The 19,353-nt window shown below is 36.6% G+C and overlaps 2 protein-coding genes across 3 annotated transcripts in view; one reads left to right on the forward strand and one right to left on the reverse strand.

Moving 5' to 3' along the window:
- Nucleotides 1-18,759, forward strand: part of LOC143881399 (coiled-coil domain-containing protein SCD2-like) — a 29,228-nt gene extending 10,469 nt beyond the window's left edge. Inside the window, exons 10-19 of one of the 2 annotated variants that reach the window (XM_077384445.1) lie at nt 7,276-7,350; nt 7,451-7,561; nt 7,650-7,710; nt 11,775-11,888; nt 12,069-12,172; nt 13,153-13,228; nt 15,096-15,140; nt 15,459-15,499; nt 17,281-17,407; nt 18,254-18,759. In XM_077384445.1, coding sequence (XP_077240560.1) covers nt 7,276-7,350; nt 7,451-7,561; nt 7,650-7,710; nt 11,775-11,888; nt 12,069-12,172; nt 13,153-13,228; nt 15,096-15,140; nt 15,459-15,499; nt 17,281-17,407; nt 18,254-18,375 — 876 coding nt within the window. In that variant the 3' untranslated portion in view covers nt 18,376-18,759. The remainder of the gene's footprint in view (nt 1-7,275; nt 7,351-7,450; nt 7,562-7,649; nt 7,711-11,774; nt 11,889-12,068; nt 12,173-13,152; nt 13,229-15,095; nt 15,141-15,458; nt 15,500-17,280; nt 17,408-18,253) is intronic. The other variant, XR_013251934.1, reaches the window with a different exon arrangement.
- Nucleotides 298-1,499, reverse strand: LOC143881400 (uncharacterized). The gene is made up of 4 exons (XM_077384446.1): nt 1,367-1,499; nt 1,165-1,283; nt 789-1,080; nt 298-706 (listed from the first exon to the last, which is right to left on the reverse strand). The coding sequence occupies exons 1-4, from the start codon at nt 1,398-1,400 to the stop codon at nt 510-512; spliced, it is 642 nt and encodes a 213-aa protein (XP_077240561.1). The 5' UTR covers nt 1,401-1,499; the 3' UTR covers nt 298-509.
- Nucleotides 18,760-19,353: the final 594 nt, after the last annotated feature.

Here is a 19,353-nt window from a genome sequence, read left to right on the forward strand (position 1 = left end):
CACCTTTTAGTGGTTTGAAAAATGAGATACGGAGCGAATCAAACACAGTTATTTGATTCACTGTATATGTCTGGAGTTCTGGGTTAGGGAGCATATTGGCAGGGTAGCAATGTCGGAAGTGATGTAACTGTTGTTGCAAGGCGGACACGTTGTCCAATGTTCTGAAAATCGGAATCGTATCGTAAATCGTAAGAGGGGTCGAATCGTAAATCGAATCGTAAATCGTAAGATTTTTTCAGATTTATATATAAAAATCAGAAAAAAATAATAAAAAATAGGAAAAATTATAAATAAGAATAAAAAGAGTAATTATCAATTTTCCATTCAAAATCATTAAAATAAATAACATGAAATGCTTGATAACCACTTAACCGATTGTCATGATTAAAATTAATTAACCATTCATTACCAAAATGGCAAAATCCATTCATTCTTTCTATAACGATCTCAAAAAGATAAAAAAAACTTAAAGTCTCACATATGAACCACAAAACAAAACATGAAACATATCATGATTGTATAAAATATAGATCGTGGATGTCGTCGATCCCATTCACATCCTCATCATTATCTTCATCATCGGCATCGGTAGTTCTTCCCTCAATATTAACACCCTCATCTCCATTATCTGTGTCGGAAGCAGAACTAAATTCTTCTTCATCTTGCAATTGGTGCTTGTCCTTTCTCTTGTTGAGGTTTCTAACGCCTGTTACATTTACAAGAATGAATATCAATAAATCATGTCTTTAACTCTTTATTACTAAGAAAAGAAATTACAAATAACTTACGTCTTTTCTTTTGTTGCGGCGCATGGCTGGAGCCGGCGCCCGTCTCATCTCCTGTAGCTTCTTCCACAAAACATTCACCCATATCCAACCAAGTCGTGTCTTCTGGAAGCACAGGTCCATCCTTTTCCGTTATCCACTCATCGTCCGAGTCCATGTCAGATAACGAAATAGGATCAAATCCTTTGTTGTCCTTCCTCTTTGAATTGCGAACTCGAAGTTGAAGATTGTATTTGACAAAAACAAGTGCATTCATCCTCTTTTGTTCGAGTCGGTTTCTTCTTTTTGAATGTATCTAAAATAAAAAAATTAATAAAAAAAATTAAAGGAATACAAATAAAAAGATATGAATAAAAAAAGTAGACTTACTAACATTTACCTGCTCAAATGTGCTCCAGTTGCGCTCGCAACCGCTAGCACTACACGTCAGGCTTTCAATTCGAATTGCAAATTTTTGCAACTCGGGACATTCATCTCCAAAGGCGTCCCACCATAAACCTATTTTTCCAAAAAATAATTGTGATAATTTCTAAATACATAAGATAAGAATTCAATTAAAAATTTTTAGTTAAAGAATTTACCTGGTAACTGTTCTTTCCTCATTAACTTTGCCATTTCCCGTCAAAAGAGACCCTCTGCTTTCTTGAACTTATCAATTTGGTTACCAATTAACACCCTCTCTTTTGAACTTGGAACCATTCTTTCTAAGCAATCCAATAGCCCCACCTTAATTTCAATGTCCACGTCATTTGAAGTCTCATACTGAAACCGCGGATTTAAAAAGTAACCCGCTGCGTGCAAGGGCCTATGAAGTTGCCTGTCCCAACGTTCATCAATGATATTCCAAATTTGCTCATATTTCTTCTTTATGTTGCCCAAATTCTTTGCAATGGCTTCTTTGGCTCGGTCCATAGCCTCATAAATGTACCCCATGGCAGGCCTCTCATCTGAATCTAGTAAGCGTAGGACTTTCACCAATGGGGATGTGCATTTCAAACAATAATACACACTTGGCCAAAATGTGGAATCGCCCAACACAATTCCGCATATCTTGCTCCCATCGGCTTTTTTGGAATATGGGCTTTTTTGCCAATCATCCGAGGCAAACATCTACATCAAACCCGTCTTTCTCTCTCTTAGACTCTTCAATGTCAGGAAGCACGTTGCAAAACGTGTCACAGCTGGCCTTGTCAATTCCCCTTTCGTATGCTTTCGCATTAGATGCAAAACCCAACTATGATTGTAAATGTATACTGTGATCATCCTGGCCTTTGCGATGGTCTCTGCATGGGTTGGTAATTTTCCAACGTCTTCAAGCATCAAATCTATGCAATGAGCAGCACAAGGAGACCAAAATAATTTTTTCCTCTTCTCCATTAACAACTCCCCTGCTCTCACATATGCAGCCGCACTATCCGTGATAACTTGGACTACATTTTCCTCTCCCACTTCTTCCACAACCGAATCAAGTAGAGCAAACAAGTTATCTGCATTTTTTGAGATATCAGAGGTATCTACCGATCTCAAAAAAACTGTCCCCTTTGGACTATTAACTAAGAAATTAGTAATGGATCTATTCACCCCATCCGTCCAACCATCTGACATAAGCGTGCAACCCGTCTTCTTCCATTCTTTCTTATATTCATCCATCATAGACTCTATGTTCTCTACTTCTCTTTTAAGGAATGTATTCCTCATCTCATGGTAGCTTGGGACTTTTAATCCATGTCCAAAATGACTTATGGATTCAACCATGGCGTCAAAAAACGGGCATTTAACAAGGTTGAAAGACAATGCATTCGAGTAAAAGAACCTTGCTATGTTTTGGCAAACTTTATCCCTATCCCCCTTTTTCCAAATTTGATTGATAGTTGCCTGCTTGTCGGTTTTTTTGTCCCCCCTCACCACAAAATCATCCATTTTCCTCTTCCCTCTAGCAACACGTGCATTCTCTATTTCCTCTCTATCTTGATAATAGAAGTTCGGCCGCCCCACATCATACTTTGCATCATCTCTTTTCTCCTTCTCTTCTTCATTTTCCTTCAATAGTAACTTAAATTTATCAACAACGTCATTCGGATTTTGTGTACAAGCAGCTACATTTTGTTTTGTACGTCCCAAATGATGCTTCATTCTAAATACACCTCCAGAATACTCTTTCCCACAATAATTACATCGTAATCTTGTCTTGTTATTGGGAACGGCTGTCGTACAATGCTCCCATGTCACATCCACTTCTCTAGCTTTAACCATTCTTCTTTATACTGCACTTCAAACTTCTCAAAGAAATACAAACTTGTAAATCCAATGCCTGAAATAAAAATAGATGACAAAAGGGAAAATAGCCTTATAGTCCCACACTCCCACATTAAACCAATCCAACAGGCCACAGCAACACATTAAAGGCCCTAGTGCAATCCAATACTGAAGATTTTGAACTCAAAATTAAGGGCTCTGATGCTCTGTTTGTTTTGGATTTTAAGAACTGATTGGAGTCCTATCGAGCCTGACTCTAAATCAGTTCTCAAAATGCAAAAGAAACAAATTTGACCAACAAAATACAATCAAATTCAAGGCTCTGTTTCTGTTGGATTTTGTGAACAGATTGTGAGTGAGTCCATAACATGTTATTTGACCCAAATTTAAACATTAATTTGGCTCTAATAATCAGTTTAGGACTCGAAATCAGTTATCAACATCCAAAACAAACAGAGCCTGAGGCTAATTGTTACAAAAAATGAGAGTCCATAACAGATTTGTTTTGGATTTTGAAAACAGATTGAGAGTCCATAACAGATTATTTGGCCCAAAATTAAACGTAAATTTGGGTCTGATAATCAGTTTTGGACTCCAAATTAGTTCTCAAAATCCAAAAAATCCAAAGAAACAGAGGGTCAGCCAACCCTCTTTATTTTTTGATTTTAAGAGCTGATTGGAGTCCAATCGGTTCTCAAAATCCAAAACAAAAATGAAAAAGAAAAGAAGAGCAGAGGAAGAGAAAAAAAAAAAAGAAAAGCAACGTACCTTTGTCGGAGGAGGACCGTCTTCTTCTTCTTCTTCTTCTTCTTCTTCGGTGGAGGACGACCGTACGGTGGAGGAGGAGGAAAGTACCGTGGAGGAGGAGGGCCGTACGGTGGAGGAGGAGCAAAATACGGTGGAGGAGGAGGGCCGTATGGTGGAGGAAGACCAAAATACGATGGAGGAGGACCGTACGGTGGAGGACGACCGTACGGTGGAGGAGGGGAGTCTACGGTGGAGAGGGTTTCTTCAAAAAATTCCAGAAAGAGGGTTTTGAGAGAAAGAGGGGAGTTTACGGGATTTTGGGTTTTTATTTTTTAAGCAGCTGTGGCTGTGTGGGGCCCATTTTTTCCTCAAAAAATACACTTCACGATCGAATCGCACGATTCACTTGAATCGTACGATTCACGATCGCATCGTACGATTCAATCGTGAATCGTACGATTCAAGTTAAAAACGATTCAAATGGCCGATTCAAATCGGATTGCATACGATTCGATTTGAATCGTACGATTTGAATCGCAAATCGTACGATTTTAATAACATTGACGTTGTCCCCATTGATGTACTTCTGTTAGTGGTGCTTAATTAAATTTCATTATCTTTCAAAAAAAGAGAGTGACTCCACACTAATCTACACTGGGATTGCACTCCCTTCCCACAAACTGATGCACTATGATGAGACTCGACAAATGTTGAATAGTAGATGAAGATACAAGAGGATCCTCACACGAGGTAAGCACCAAGGGATCATCTGTTGAATAGTAGATGAAGATGCAAGAGGATCCTCACACGAGGTAAGCACCAAGGGATCATCCCTTGAAAAACTCTAGCAAGATTAAGGATCAGCCTTGTCTCTTAGGCATGGGGGTGGGCGTTAGAGAATGGATCAGCCCACTCTCTTACTTGTGAGCAGCCCACACTCTAACTAGTGTGCAAGACGAGAAATTCCAGATTTTTTTGCCCGACATTTCCCTATTCAAACCCTTTATAAGAACTTAAGTGAGAGCCACACCCCTCACTTAAAACCCTTTTGACACTTAAAACACCCATTTTTACTTCTAAAAGAAATGAGGGTGATGATTCACAATCCTGGCCCACATTAGACCCTATTTCAAGAGGGGAACATTACACCATTATCCGTATGATCCACTTGATACCCTTTCTCGGCTCATTTTTCTTGATTTTTTTGGCTAAATTCCTGCCTAGATGAGATTCATGAAATGCATCGGACCCATCCAACTCGAGAGAACTCTTCATAAAAATTTTATTTTGAATACCTCCATCTTTGTTTCAACTAAGTGCATTGTGAAAATCATCCTCTAAACCATTAGATTTTCCTTCTTAGCTTCTTTGATTCTTACTTGGTCTGAACCCATGTTTTAACATGAGTGAGAGAGAGAGAGAGAGAGAGGAGAAAATAAGATATTTACACCTATTCATTTAACCCTCCCTCTCAAGCTGGAGCATAGATATCTATCATGCCCAGCTTGTTACATATAGAATAAAATGAGGCAAACTGCTATGTCTTTAGTAAATACATCCTCAAGTTGCTCTGTAGACTCCACATATAGAGTCACAAGTTTCTTGGTCATAACCATTTCTCAAATGTAGTGATAGTCCACCTCAATATGCTTTGTTCTCTCATGGAACACTAGAGTACTTGAAATATATATTGCAGCTTGATTATCACACATCGTCCTCATTGGAGCAGTAGGAAACCCGAGCCCCTCCAAAAGAGATTCCACCCACATTAAATCACATGCTTTGTGAGTCACTGCTCTGTATTTAGCCCAAACACGTGATCTCGCTACCACATTCTGCTTCTTGCTTCTGCATGTGACTGAGCTACCACCTACAAATGTGCAATACCATACGTTAATCTTCTATCAGTCTTGTTACTTGTCTAGTCAGCATCTGAAAATCCCATAATTTCAAACTCCTTGGAGGGTCTAAACACAATGCCCTTGCTTAAAGCACCTTTCAAATACGTCAATATCCTATGTACTGCATCTAGGTGAGGCTATCAAGGAGCATGCATAAACCGGCTTGCCACCCCGACCGCAAAATGTAATATCAGGCCTCGTGACTGTGAGATATATTAATCTGCCTACAAGTCTTTTGTATCTCAGCAGGACACTCACTAGTTCTCCTTGCTCTTTTTCAAGATTGATATTAGGATCCATAGGGAGACCCACTGGTCTGTTTCCTAACATTCTGGTTTTTTCGAATAAATCCGTGACATATTTCCTTTGTGATAGACATAAAAACAATCTGGCCACATCTGTACTCTGAAAGTACCTTTAGGGCCCTAGGTTTTTCATCTGAAAATGTTTGCTCAAATGTGATTTCAATTCACTAATACCAGACCGATCACTACCAGTGAAATGTCATAAACTATCACACCATCGCTTTAGTTTCGCACAAACAGAGTGATCAGATGATGACCTACTCATACCATACAACGCAACTACCTCACTGAATCTATTGAATCAATCTCTAGCAGACTGTTTAATGATTGATATGTTCTTGTAACATATCAATATTATACGGTCATTCTGGAGAAATCATCAACAACAGTAACAAAATATGAAAGACCTGTTAAGTTCTTGTGTCTCAAATGACCCTAAATATTAGTGTGAATAAATCAAAGGGCCGGGAGACACGGCTCTTAACTCTAGATGGATAAGACATGATAATGCTTGCCCAAATGGAAAGTCTTACACTCTAAATTAGAAGTAGGAGATAAGGAACACACAGCTTCAATGTAGGCAACAATGGATATCCAAGTCGACAGTGTCATTGGTTTGCGGAGATTCTCAAATGACAAGCCATGACATCCCGAGGAGCACGATCCAACTAGTATAGTCCTCCATTCAAGAAACCCAATTTACCTCTGCTTTTGATGTAAAATAGGGCAGATCTTGACCATGCAAGATAATTATTGCCATTTAACTTCACAGTTGTGATCTTTGATTTGTGGTTATCATCCTGTGTACTAACATGAACCACTTCACCACTTGCATTGTTCAAAACCTAACTGAGCTCTGACATGTTTTCCAGACAGGTCGTCGGAACAACAGAGAATCACATTCTCAAAAAAAAAAAAAAAGCCCAAACAAACTCCACACTCCACAGGAATGTTGGAGTTGAATATTCATAGTGGAAATTTCAAAAACACTAGTAAAATGTAAAAAAGCACATGATCAACCACCCGACCATGTCTGAAAATTGTTCAAACTTCACTGAAAGATCAGCTCCATGAATACTGTGATGTTGCTTCTTTAACACTAGCATGATTATATTGATTTCTTGAAAACGTTAAGCATTCCGGTAATGCCACATTTTATATATGACGGTAGTTTGATAAATTGTGGATTTCCATGTCTTAAGTTTTGAACTTTTGAGAGTTGTGAATAGCTCAGTTCAAGATTAAATTGTCATGGTACTCAGGACATGGGTTTTATTACAGGCTGCTTTGAAAGCTGCATCACAAACCAATGGTAATAGAAGTGATGAGATTGCTGCCCTTCGGTTGGAAACAGAGGTACTCTAGAATTTTTTTTCTACACCTAATTTTTTTTCCTACATGGGTTTCCATCATTTCATGAGTAAACATTTGTAGTAGCACTCTATTTTTTATTCAGACAGCTAGGGACGAGGCATTGTCTGCAGTGGAACAGCTTCAGGAAGCCGAGAGTGAAATTAAATCTCTTCGAACAATGACACAAAGAATGGTTTTGACTCAAGAGGAGATGGTTTGTATTCAGTTATTAGGCCATATTTCTCACTTAATTGTCATCACTCTCTACGGCATTATTATATTGATTTTAAATTTTATCTTAGGAAGAGGTGTTTCTCAAGAGGTGCTGGCTTGCTCGATATTGGAAGCTATGTGTTGGACTTGGTAATGCAATTTTTAATCTCTACCTTTAATTCTATTTATATTTTTCAATGTGACTAATTTTTACTTGTTTCGCTATCTATACTTGAATAACTATGATTACTCGTTTTGAGGATGCAGAGCATGTACATCATTTTTATAGATAGTATAGACTAACTGCCATATTTTTGCTTGAGAAGGTAAATTCATGCGATGCATAATTGCATAAATAGTGCTATTTTTAATGGAAAACAATATCTAAGAAATAGTAAACTACACACTAGCGAGGATGACAACTTTATTGTTTCTGGGTTCTATCTGATCAGTAGCCTTTTTAGTTTTCAAATGGCATTGACAAAGGTGTGAGTTGTATTAGGGTTGCTTATGTCTCTGAGGGTTCTAACTTTGTTCCCCAGAAGTGACTAATTTATGTTACATCTCTATGCGTTGAAGTTACAAGCTGCAATGCATTCTATTTAGGGCAAATTTTGGGAAGGTGCTGAAACATTAGATGTTTTAGATTGAGAGAATCCAACCTCTAAAACACAGTCCTTTTAAGTTCCTGACTAGACAATTTTGGGATGATAAAGAGAGGTAAATCTTCTAAGAAAAGAAATTGGTTTGAACACCTAGTAGCATACATTCAAGCAGTGTAGTACTGAAAAGCCAATTATGTAAACACAAAGAACTTCAATGAAGTGTATGTTATATGTGAAAGGAAAGTGAAAGATTCCAAATGGGTGAAGTACCTGTGTCGGACACGTCTCCGATTCCAATACTTCAGGATTCACTGAGACACTTCTAGATCTCATCTATCTGTTTTTTTTCTCTGTACTACTACCACAACTTTACAATTACCACATGCTTTGAGTTTTACCCCTCCTGATAGTAAGTGATTTATTAAAATAAAATATTTTATCAACATAACCTATTAAAGCTTTTAAATTTTATTTGTTATAATCATATTATAATATAAAAAATTAAAATTTGAGAATTGATTCGAATATTTTGGCAAATCCATGAATCGTTCTTTATGAGGTTTACGAAATCTGTCACTTGATATCCATGTCAGATTCCGAAACTTGTAGACCATTATCCGTAATAGAGGTTGACAAGTATGAGATTAAATTAGCGAATCACAATTGTATGGGTAAATGGCCCACATTACTAACAGGATTTTAGATTTCTGTAACTGGAGGAAATTCATGTTTCCACATTTTCCTTATTGCGCTAATGAGATAGCAGAGATTACTACGTGATTGAGCCTGACACTAAAGCAGTTTGGTTTGGTCTGAAGTGCCAGTCAACTACCGCTGCTCCAGCATGTGGATAGAAGGTGACTATTTTTTTTTTGAATGATCAGAAGGTGACTCGTTAATAACCCTTAATTGGCCCAAGTAAAGTTCTTAGCCTCTTTGGCAGGTATTAGGGGCTGTTTCACAAAATGGAGGACCTATGTTTGAAATTTGTAGTCTTCTTCTTCTTTTGAAATGAAGCAAGTAAATAAAAAAGTGGACATAAGGATAGAAATTCTCAGGCGGGATAAGAAAATTTTGGGGTCCTTTGAAGCGATTCTATTGTTTGGTATCACATGCCTGATTTATTTCTTTGTTCCATTCCTTTTGTGTTCCTTTTTCGTTGTGGGATTTTTGGCCTACCTTTGTTATTCTATAATGAATCACTTCTTCATTAGTTATGAATTCCTTAGTGTCAGATTGGTGGATCCCTTAGTTATGAATTCCTTTGTATTTTGTTTGGAATAAATGGAATGTTCCGTTTATTGTGGAAGGAAACTCTGCAAATGCAATTAGTTGGGCATCAAATGCCCCAAGGGGTCCGTGGAGGATGCAGGGGTTCATTGCTGAAATATTGGATCTAATACGACTATTGGAGCCCAGGACTAAACATCGAAGGAGATCGGCTATTGAGGCAGCGAATACCTTAGCAAAAGGAGTTCTCAGGGAGTGTATTCTGGTTGTTGTTTCTTAAATTATCTACTGTTAATGGGCTCTGTAATTGTATTCACTTCCTTTTCTGTGTACTGGGCACTGGACATCTTGTCCCTATTTTAACTGTTAATGAAATTGTCATTTTTCAAAAAAAAAAAAGAAGGGAATGTTCCGTTTGGTTTTGGAAAATAGAAAAAAATCATCAAACACAACTTTTCATGTAGAAATCCGGCCTAATTTGGTCCAATCCGGGTGAAATAGGGCAAAAATTCTGGTGCAATCTGGATGAAACAGGGAAAAAATGCTTGTTCTGGACAATACAGATAGAAACAAAGGAAAATTTCCGGATTCATCACTATGGGATTTTTGGGGTTTTCCATTTTTTACTCATGTTTAGTGACCATTTTGTATTCTTTTGAAGAGCATTTGATGTTTTCGATATATAGATGCGCGCGCGCGTGTGTGTGGTGGGGGGTGGCCTTATGGGCAACATTATATATGGATAATGTTATGTCTATTCATTGTTTTTATTTATTTATAAATATACACAGAAACACCATGTAGATCTTCTAGTACGCAAATGGGGTGAAATGTTTATGTATCTCGTAGTAACCTTTGGATTCATAAGGTGTAATTCATGTGTGATTTGAAAGTTAACGGTGCAAATCACGCACTACATATCATAGGATGCAACCCAAAATTAAGCAATCAATGAATGCCACTCCAAATGGTGCAAATCATGCACTACATATCATAGGATGCCATTGCAAACCAAAATGAAGCAATCAACGAATGCCATTTGCTATGATTTGTGGACACGTACACGAGTGAGTGTCGGACACAGCAAACCCCCAAACTTTAGAAACAGGGACATGGCTAAAATAAAAAATATATGGATCATGATTTGTGGATATGGATTCATGTCCAGTTTCAATGAGGATATGAGTTGTCTAAATGAGGTAAACACAATATTCAATAAAAAAACATAATGTCACAGTTGACACAGTACAAAAACATGTCCACACACCCACATTAAGTCTAACAATTCTAGCAATACAAGTAAAAGTGTCCAAAGGAGTGTGGACACGTGTGTCGTGTTGGACACGGCAGGACACGTGGGTCGGCAATAAATTCGAAGTGTCGGCCAAATCATAGGCTATTTGTTAGTTGAAGTAAATTTCATGTGGTTAATTCACCGGTTAAAATGAAAATTGCTGATGAAAATCAATCATTAGACGTCATAGGATGCTCCAAGTATGTATTTTAAGTTACTGGAAATCGCTCGTAGTTATATATAAATGACTGCAAATGCTTTTATGTCCATCTTTGCTATTATGATTTTTATGTAGGGTCCTTGACAATTCTTGTCTTCATGATGAATGCATCTAAGGCAATTGTTAGAGTCAGATTCGTGGATCACTTAGTTATGAATTCTGTTTTGTTTCATTTGGATTAGACAAAATGTTCCCTTTGGTTTTGGAAAATAGAATAAATCACAAACAAACGAAACGTTTCACCTAGAAACCCGCTCTAATATGGCCCAATATGGTTGAAATAGGGCAAAATTTGTTTGTTCTATCCAACAAGGACCGAAACAATGCAAGATTTCCAGATTCATCGTTATGGGATTTTTTTTTGTTATCATTTTTACCAGTGTTTAGTGACCATTTTGTATTCGTTTGATGGGCATTTGATGTTTTTTAACTCTACCAAACAGATGGAGGGTTGAACCAAAATCCATGTTTAGTGACCATTTTTACTCGTGTTTAGTGACCATGTTCTACATTTTTGCAAAAAAACATCTCTTCCCTGAAACCCTACTCCAAACATGAACATTTTAACTATTTAAGAAAAAAATTCCTCCGCTCATTGCGTTCTTTTTGGAATGAAACACCTTAATGGCCAAAAAAAACAAAACGTTCAGGTCTAGTGAGCAAAAAGAAACTCCCAGTAGAACAAAATTAACAACTAAGGTGAATCTTCTAAATATGCTCTTCTTGCTTACACTTCTTATGGATCAGGTATTTAAATATTACAATTTTTTTTTAAGAGCTGCTTTATTAATTCTGTGAGTTCCTTTTGGTGTATCCACTCACGTGAGCTTCCTTTGATTCTTAACCAGCTATTTTATTTATTTAGGTATTCATGCAGAGATTGCTGAACCAAAACACGAATACTGGTCATCTTTAGCCCCTCTTCCTATTGAAGCTGTCTTGTCTGCTGGACAGAAAGCTAAAGAGGAAGGCGTGACAGGTTAGAATTTTGGTGTAGACATGGTAATTGTGTTAGATAAATATGTGAAAAAATAAATTTTTTGTCATATTGTTGATTGGATACGGCAAAATCATTATTTTTCCTTGGTGATATTGGCGTATAAAATGCTTTTTTTTTTATGTTGTTGAACATGTTGCTGTCATGTACTCTATTGAGCAGAGAAAGTCGAAGTGCCATGGGATTCGAATGATATGGGCGGAGAGGGAAATATTGAGAGCATGCTTTCAGTTGAAAAGGGATTGCGTGAGCTAGCTTCACTGAAGGTTTCCACTCTATCCTTTTGTTCAACATGATGTAGCTCACTAATTTATTTTCCCCACTTGCTACTTTACTCTCAACTGCGTACCTTTTTTCTCCTATTGCATTGAGATTCCGTTGGCTTTTACTGAACATTTCCACTTCTACTGGGGTGTTGTTGCCATTTACTGAACATCTTGTCTTGATCAACGTTTGAAAACCAATTTATTTTTACCACTTGTTACTTTATTCTCAACTGTGTGCCTTTTTTTTATTGCATTGAGATTCCATTCGCCTTTACTGAACATCTCCACTTGTACTGGGGTGTTGTACTGAACATCTTCTAGTCTTGATCGGTGTTTAAAAAATTTTCCCAAATGCCAAATTCAAAACCAATGAATAAATATACTATAATTTAGTGTTCGCCTCCTATTGCCTTACTTAAACACACTACACTAGTTACTATACATAAACAATACATAAACAATTCGTAGACACAATAGTATGTGCTTTCCAACATATTAGTAATAATACATATAGGTTACTGATGACTTCATGATACTGTTTAGAAACAACAAACTGACATGCCCCTTAATTTATTTTTCAATTGATACAACAATTATTGCATATTTCTGTGTTTTTTAATCAGTCCTACATTTAATAATAATAATAATAATAATGCGACAAAGCTAGTAAGAATTAGATAGTTAGGGAATATCTGCTCACCAATGTCCACCCTAAGAATTAGATAGTTAGGGAATATCTGCACTACTAACTTTGCATACAGGTTGATAAGAGCAAGCAAAGAGTCAACTGTTGTATACACACACAAACTAACAATTTTAATTTTATTAGTTGAGCTAGGACCGAATAGCATTCACTTGTGTAGACATTGATATTTATTTAAATATACTGTATTTGTCCACTTACATATACTTTTTGCCGACAATGATTCATTCTTTTTTTCCAATACTCAAAATGTTTTTTTCATGGATTTATTTTGAAGGTAGAAGATGCTGTATTACTTGCAATGGCTTACCGTCGTCGCCCAAATTCGGTGAAGGCTGGTGAATCTGTCACAGGTGTGTTCTAATATTAACTTCGGTTCCTTTTAGTGAAGAAATTCTTTTTTATGATGTGAGTTCTGGTTTCATTATGACTTATGAGGCACATCCATATGTACTTGGTAACATATACCCAATTTTTAGTAAATACCAATAATATTTAGTAGCCCTCAGGTTGGGCTCTGATCCATTGTGAGGTCTCTCTAGTCCTGATTTACCTTGTTTGCATATATTTTAGTGATTTAGAGCATAAGGGTTGACCATTGACCTTTGATAGCCTCTAGTAAGGTTTCAAATTTCGACTGAAATTTTGGGTTTCGGTCAACCCCGAAACCGAAATTAGTTAAAAACTCGAAATGTTACAAAATTTCGGTCGAAATTTCGTTATCCCTGAAATTTCGGGAATCTCCAAAAAATCTGGGATTTATTCGTTATATGATATTTTCTCAAAATTTCAGCCGAAATTTCTGTAATTTCGTCGAAATTTTATACGAGATAAAATATTATTTTATATGATCTCGTTAGATTTCGTCCAAAATTTCGTGGTGAGGAACGAAACGCATTCCGAAACCGAAATTTAAAACCTTGGCCTCTAGTACATGACAAACTTCCTTCTCCACCACTTCTTTATGTTGTTCTTTGCATGAGACATGTGGTCAGCTGGGGGTGTTAGCATCATGTTGAGAGGTGTTTGTTTGGCGCAGAGTGGTTCCTGGGTTGTCTCACCTGGCAGAATGCCAAGAAAGGCCACCTCATCCCATCTCACCCATTAAGTTTTGATGATACGTACATCGGGCATTCTTAGCTTGGTTGCTTGTGCCCCCTGGCATGGCTAGTTCGTAGTGCTATTGATCAAGATTCAATAGGGCAAAAGCTAGTTTTTGATTGCTTTGATAGCAACTTGAAAAAAAGAAAGAGGAAGACAGAAATAGAAAAGAGAAGATGGTTTGTCTCAACTTTCAACTAAGAGAGACGTAAGGTTGACTCATGTTTTATTGGACTCTCCAAAGTTATCTTAGAAATTGCGAGGACGTTCTCTACTTAATAAATAAAAAATCTCAAGGAAGTCATAATACGTAAGGGACAATAGTACTCCTTGAAACATAAAAGGCATGTTGATCCTGAAATGAGAGCTCTTCAAGAATGCGATCATCTGCATTCTGACTGTCTATGCCATATTGCTTTTGCTTTCTAGAACTTGTTCTTTGTTATTTACTAGTGTTTAAGTGAGATTTTGCCTCTTGCTGCTTAAATTAAGAAGACAAAATTGGTAAATTTTTTGAAGAGATTGTACAATCTACTTTTATGGCTTATTATTTATTGAATTCTTTGAATCTTTTCCATATATTCTGTTCAAACTATGATTCTGGTAAAATGACCCTCCTCTTAATTATTAAGAAATATGAGAAGGAAACAAAATATTAAAAGGACAAAATACTCCTTGGAAGTTGAAACATCAAAATCGTCTCTTAATGATGACCTCTTCACTGGAACAGATTAGTTAGTCGAATTTAGTTTCTTGTTTGTTTATGATGACAATATTACTTTTGCTTGCTGGAGCTTGTTCTTTGTTATTTACTAGCCTTTCAGTGAGATTTCCCCCTCTTGTTTCTTAAATTGTGAAGCACTTGATCGGTGGAGGTAGGATCTAAACATCAATCAGTAGCCATATACTTTTGAGGCTAGGCAGTTTCTTGTCAGATTTCTGGTACCCCAAGAGATAGAATCACAGAACAAAATATTTATATGTTTCATCTTTTTATTGAATTATTTTAATCTTGTCCATGGATTTCTGTACTAGTTTTGAACTATGATTTTGGAATTAGTGCACTGAAAGGATCTGTTTGGGTGACTAATTTCCATTGTGACATTGGTGTGCTTTCAGACCTCAATGTTCCAATCGACAGTCATCATCTTGTAGAAGCATTTGGTAAGTTGCTTTCTGACTCAAGCTATCAAAGTAATAACATTTTTTTATTGGTTAAAACTTTCTTTTTGCAATGCAATCATTTGGTCTATTGTTGTGGAGGCATGTTTCCAGGGCTTCATAGAAAAAGCTGATCATGATATACAATGTAATGGGCTTGGTATTTAACGTTTGGATGTTTGGTTGTGGATATGACTTTTCTTTGTTATGATTGGCCTTACTTTAGTAGTATGGTTTCTATCAATTAAATATCGAAAATAGATCCACACAATCATTTAAATCTATATTATTGGATTTAAAAAACAAAATTTTCTTTTTCAGAACTGAGCCAGGAGGAGTGTGAGGATGTTCTCTTTAAGCAGGTGTGGTACAACTTGCTCATGCTATCATGATTTCAAGGTTCTTTTTAGTGTTTCTGGACTTACCGGTATGGTACAACCTTTGTCACAAATATCTCTGATATTTACAAAATATCGCATTTTTATCGCGACATTTTAATAAAAACAACAAAATCTCGAAATAATACCGAGATTTTAAAAATATAGCAATATTTTGATTTTTATCATAAAATATCGCGATAATATCACAATATTATCCCAATATTTATAAGATATTTTTATTTTATATATTTTCTTAAATTTATATTTTTTTAAATAATTTTATTTTTATCTTTTTTCCCAATATAAACCCGAAAAAAAAAATATATATATATATATATATCCTAAAATTCTCGCTTGCCGAGAAATTCCCGAGAACAATATTTGTGACATAGGGAACAACCTACTCATGCTGTTCATGACTTAGAAGTTCTGTTAAATATTTCTGGCCTCACTTTGTATTGGTTGCATTAAATTTAAATTTGAAGGAAGAAGGGATTTTGATTGAATATATCTTTTTAGTTCTAGTAAAAGACATTATACTAATTATTTCTCAAAAACTTCCCTTGTCCATGTTGTTCTTCATATATTGCTTAGAATTCATAAATTTGGAGCCTCTTTGCCTTTTTTGTTTTGGCCCTTTCTGGATAAGTGTTGGCTTGCACCTAGTTTTGGTTCTTTTGGATTGTTAAGAGTGGTCGTATTATACACCTCCCTTGAGGGGGGGTATTTCTGTCTTTCTATATATCCACACACACACATACATTCGTGTGGGAGAGAACAAGACTCTCTCCACGCATTCTCTCCATATTCTCTCTTCCATTTTACTTCTCTTCTTTATCTCTCTAATCTCCATTATCAAATGTAACATGGTATAGAGCATCTGGTTGAAGATTAAGAATTTCCTCCGTGAAGGCGAAGATACGATTGCCACATCTTCATAACCCTAACCCTAACCATACCTATCCAAAACCCAAATCCCCAAATCCCTAAACCCATAACCACCACCACGACTAGAAGTGACCGAAATCAAATCCTTGAAATCCAAAAACACCATGCGCATAACCTAAATCCTTTTTTTTTTCTTTTTGTGTGCATAAGTGTATAACCCAAAAACCCAAACTACATGAGCATAACCCAAAAACCCAAACTACATATGCGCAAAACCTAAAAACCATCCTTGCTTGTACGCATGACCCAAAAACCATCCTTTTGTGACTCCGCATCATCCAAACCGTAGCCGCACACTCTAAACCCTAATCCTCATCAGCCCTTAAAAAAAAAGTCATTCGCACCCCCTTCTCTTCTGTTTCGCACCCTCAAACCCTAACCTCTAACCCTAACACCTCAATTTATACACAACAGTCCCTAATTAATCCGCTTCTAACCTTTACTACTCATGACCTAAACACTCATCCTTCCTTCTTTATCATCCCATTGTTGGTTTCGGGTCAGTGTTGATGATTCTCTCCTATTGTTGGTGTATGTATGTTCCGGGTCAGTCCTCCAGTTCAATTTACTCAATCAAAATTCTTCATGCTAGCTGTGTTCTTGTCATTATTAATATGTACCTATTATTTTATGGAAGTCTTGGTAATTCGATCAATTTTACAATATGAAAATTTCCCTAATTTGATATTCGAGTTAAATTTCCTGTACTTTCATCTATTCATTTGGTTCTATGGAAAGTTTGGTAAAATAGGAGTATTACTTACCTTGTTATCGTAAGCCATTTTGTTAGCTGCTTGATATTTGTGTCCTTGTAGGCTTGGCTTACATATTTCTGGAGGAGAGCCAAAAATCATGGTTTGGAGCAGGACATTGTAGATGAGCGATTGCAGTTTTGGATCAACCAAAGATCCGTGTCACCAACCTCACATGATTTGGTTGATGGTAATTTTAATGCTTAAATTTTTATAATTTGTGACTATTTTGACAATGACAGAGGAATGTTCGGCTATGCTGGGAATTTTTTTATCGAAATTTCTTTTCCCCTTGAAAATTTTCCAGAGAAAGTTTTCCTAGGAAAGATCACAGCTTTAGCATTGTCTTTTTTCACAGTTTTCTGATGAAAAAAAAATTTACCTTTAAAAATGGGTTACAATCCTCAAAAAGTTTTGATTTCTTAAAAAGAACTTTTCGGAGTATCCAAACATGAACTAAGTTCTAATTGACATATAGATGCTCCTAAGTGACATGACACACCATAATACCTTCCTATCAGAAATGAAAATGGCTAACATATCTTACTGCATAACATACAATAAATGAGGAATGCTTCACTAGGACGCGACCTCACTGGAGTACAGTGTGGCACACTTGCTATATCATAGTGGGTCCCATCTTTGATTGATCTAAACCGTCTATTGATAGGCTGCTTTTTGTATCTCTGATAGCCCAAACATCATGCAATCTTAACCTCTAATACTCTGTGTTTTGTTGTTGAATACAAGCTGTCGTATGTGGTTTTTGACCGTTCCTTTTCAACGACAACGATTACACATTATTAGATGTTAGGATTCGTTAATTGGCCATACTTTTGTGTCATATGAGAACCAAAGCAAGGTATATCAAGTTGACAGTTCAGATCAATTGAGGATGGGACCCACTATGCCGCAACATTGTATTACATTGAGGTCACGTCCTACTGAAGCATTCCTCTATGTTGAATAAACATCAATAAATAAAAAATAACAGAAGCTTCTCTAATGATCTTGCGGTGTGTCTTCCATGTTTCAGTTCAGCGAGGTCTGCATGAGCTAAGGATGTTAGGGATTGAAACCCAACTGTGGGAGGCATCCCGGAGAGTGATCGGTTCGGATTCTGTCAACCCCAGATTACCATTTGATGCAGATCTTTGAAGCTTGTAGATTATTGTACCCTTGCCCTGATAGCTGCATCCAAGTTAGTCCCATTTTTTAGGATACTGATATTGGGACTACCATGTCTTAATAATTGCACAAACTCGGCTTCTCTTTTGCTTCTTGATTTTCTTCTGAGAGTTTTTTTTTGGGGACTTTAATAACCTCTGACTGCTGTTTAAATAAGAAAAGACAAGACGAGTTAGTGTGATTATCAAAACATTGTAGTGCCAACATCAGTAGCCTATTTTTATTGATTAACCCAGAATTTATCTAGGAAACTTGGTCGGCTCCTTAAAAATTTACTGATATTATGCAAAATACACATGAGGACATGCCATCTTGCCTCACAAGCCAAAAAACAAGAAAGAAATCACTTAGTCCCATTGGTTTATTCATTCACTTTTTTAAGAATCTGTCTTTCATTCTGTGTTAATTATTCATCAAGACAAGACCCTTTCTTCAAGTCAGTATGGTTTGCTTTTTGTAAGCCAGAACTCGCTGTTTATTTAATTCACTATTTGTGTTTGGGTAGGTCTTGTACACATTTTCATTGAACTCAAAATTCCCTTTTCCATTTATGCTTCTCTAGAAATTTAGTGCGGAGTCCTCATGTTTTATTCTCACTTAAGGGTAGTTTAGTCACTCTATAAAAAAAAGACATGCTTCAATTTTTTGCTGGTATTTTGTGGTTAGATGATCCTAGCCCCACAAATCACAATGAAGGGTCAGAGAAAAATGTCATTTTGTTTTTTTTTTTTTCCTTTTCAACAACGGCCATGTTATGCAGCCATGAATTATTTTTCCATGGAATGTTAGTTTTACCCATTGATGAGGGAGGTCTGTAAAACAAGGAAAAAGTACTATGCTCAAAACTCAAAGGCCGTGTTTTGGCAATCATGGATTCTTTTTTCATGGAAGATTAGCTTACCAGGTCCAAGTGTTGTGAGAGGGAAGAGAATTTGAGAGGGCATCGGA

This window comes from Tasmannia lanceolata, unplaced genomic scaffold (assembly GCF_043159265.1).
Source record: "Tasmannia lanceolata isolate RefF3 unplaced genomic scaffold, GAP_Taslan_0.1 ptg000007l, whole genome shotgun sequence".
Classification (NCBI taxonomy): domain Eukaryota; kingdom Viridiplantae; phylum Streptophyta; class Magnoliopsida; order Canellales; family Winteraceae; genus Tasmannia; species Tasmannia lanceolata.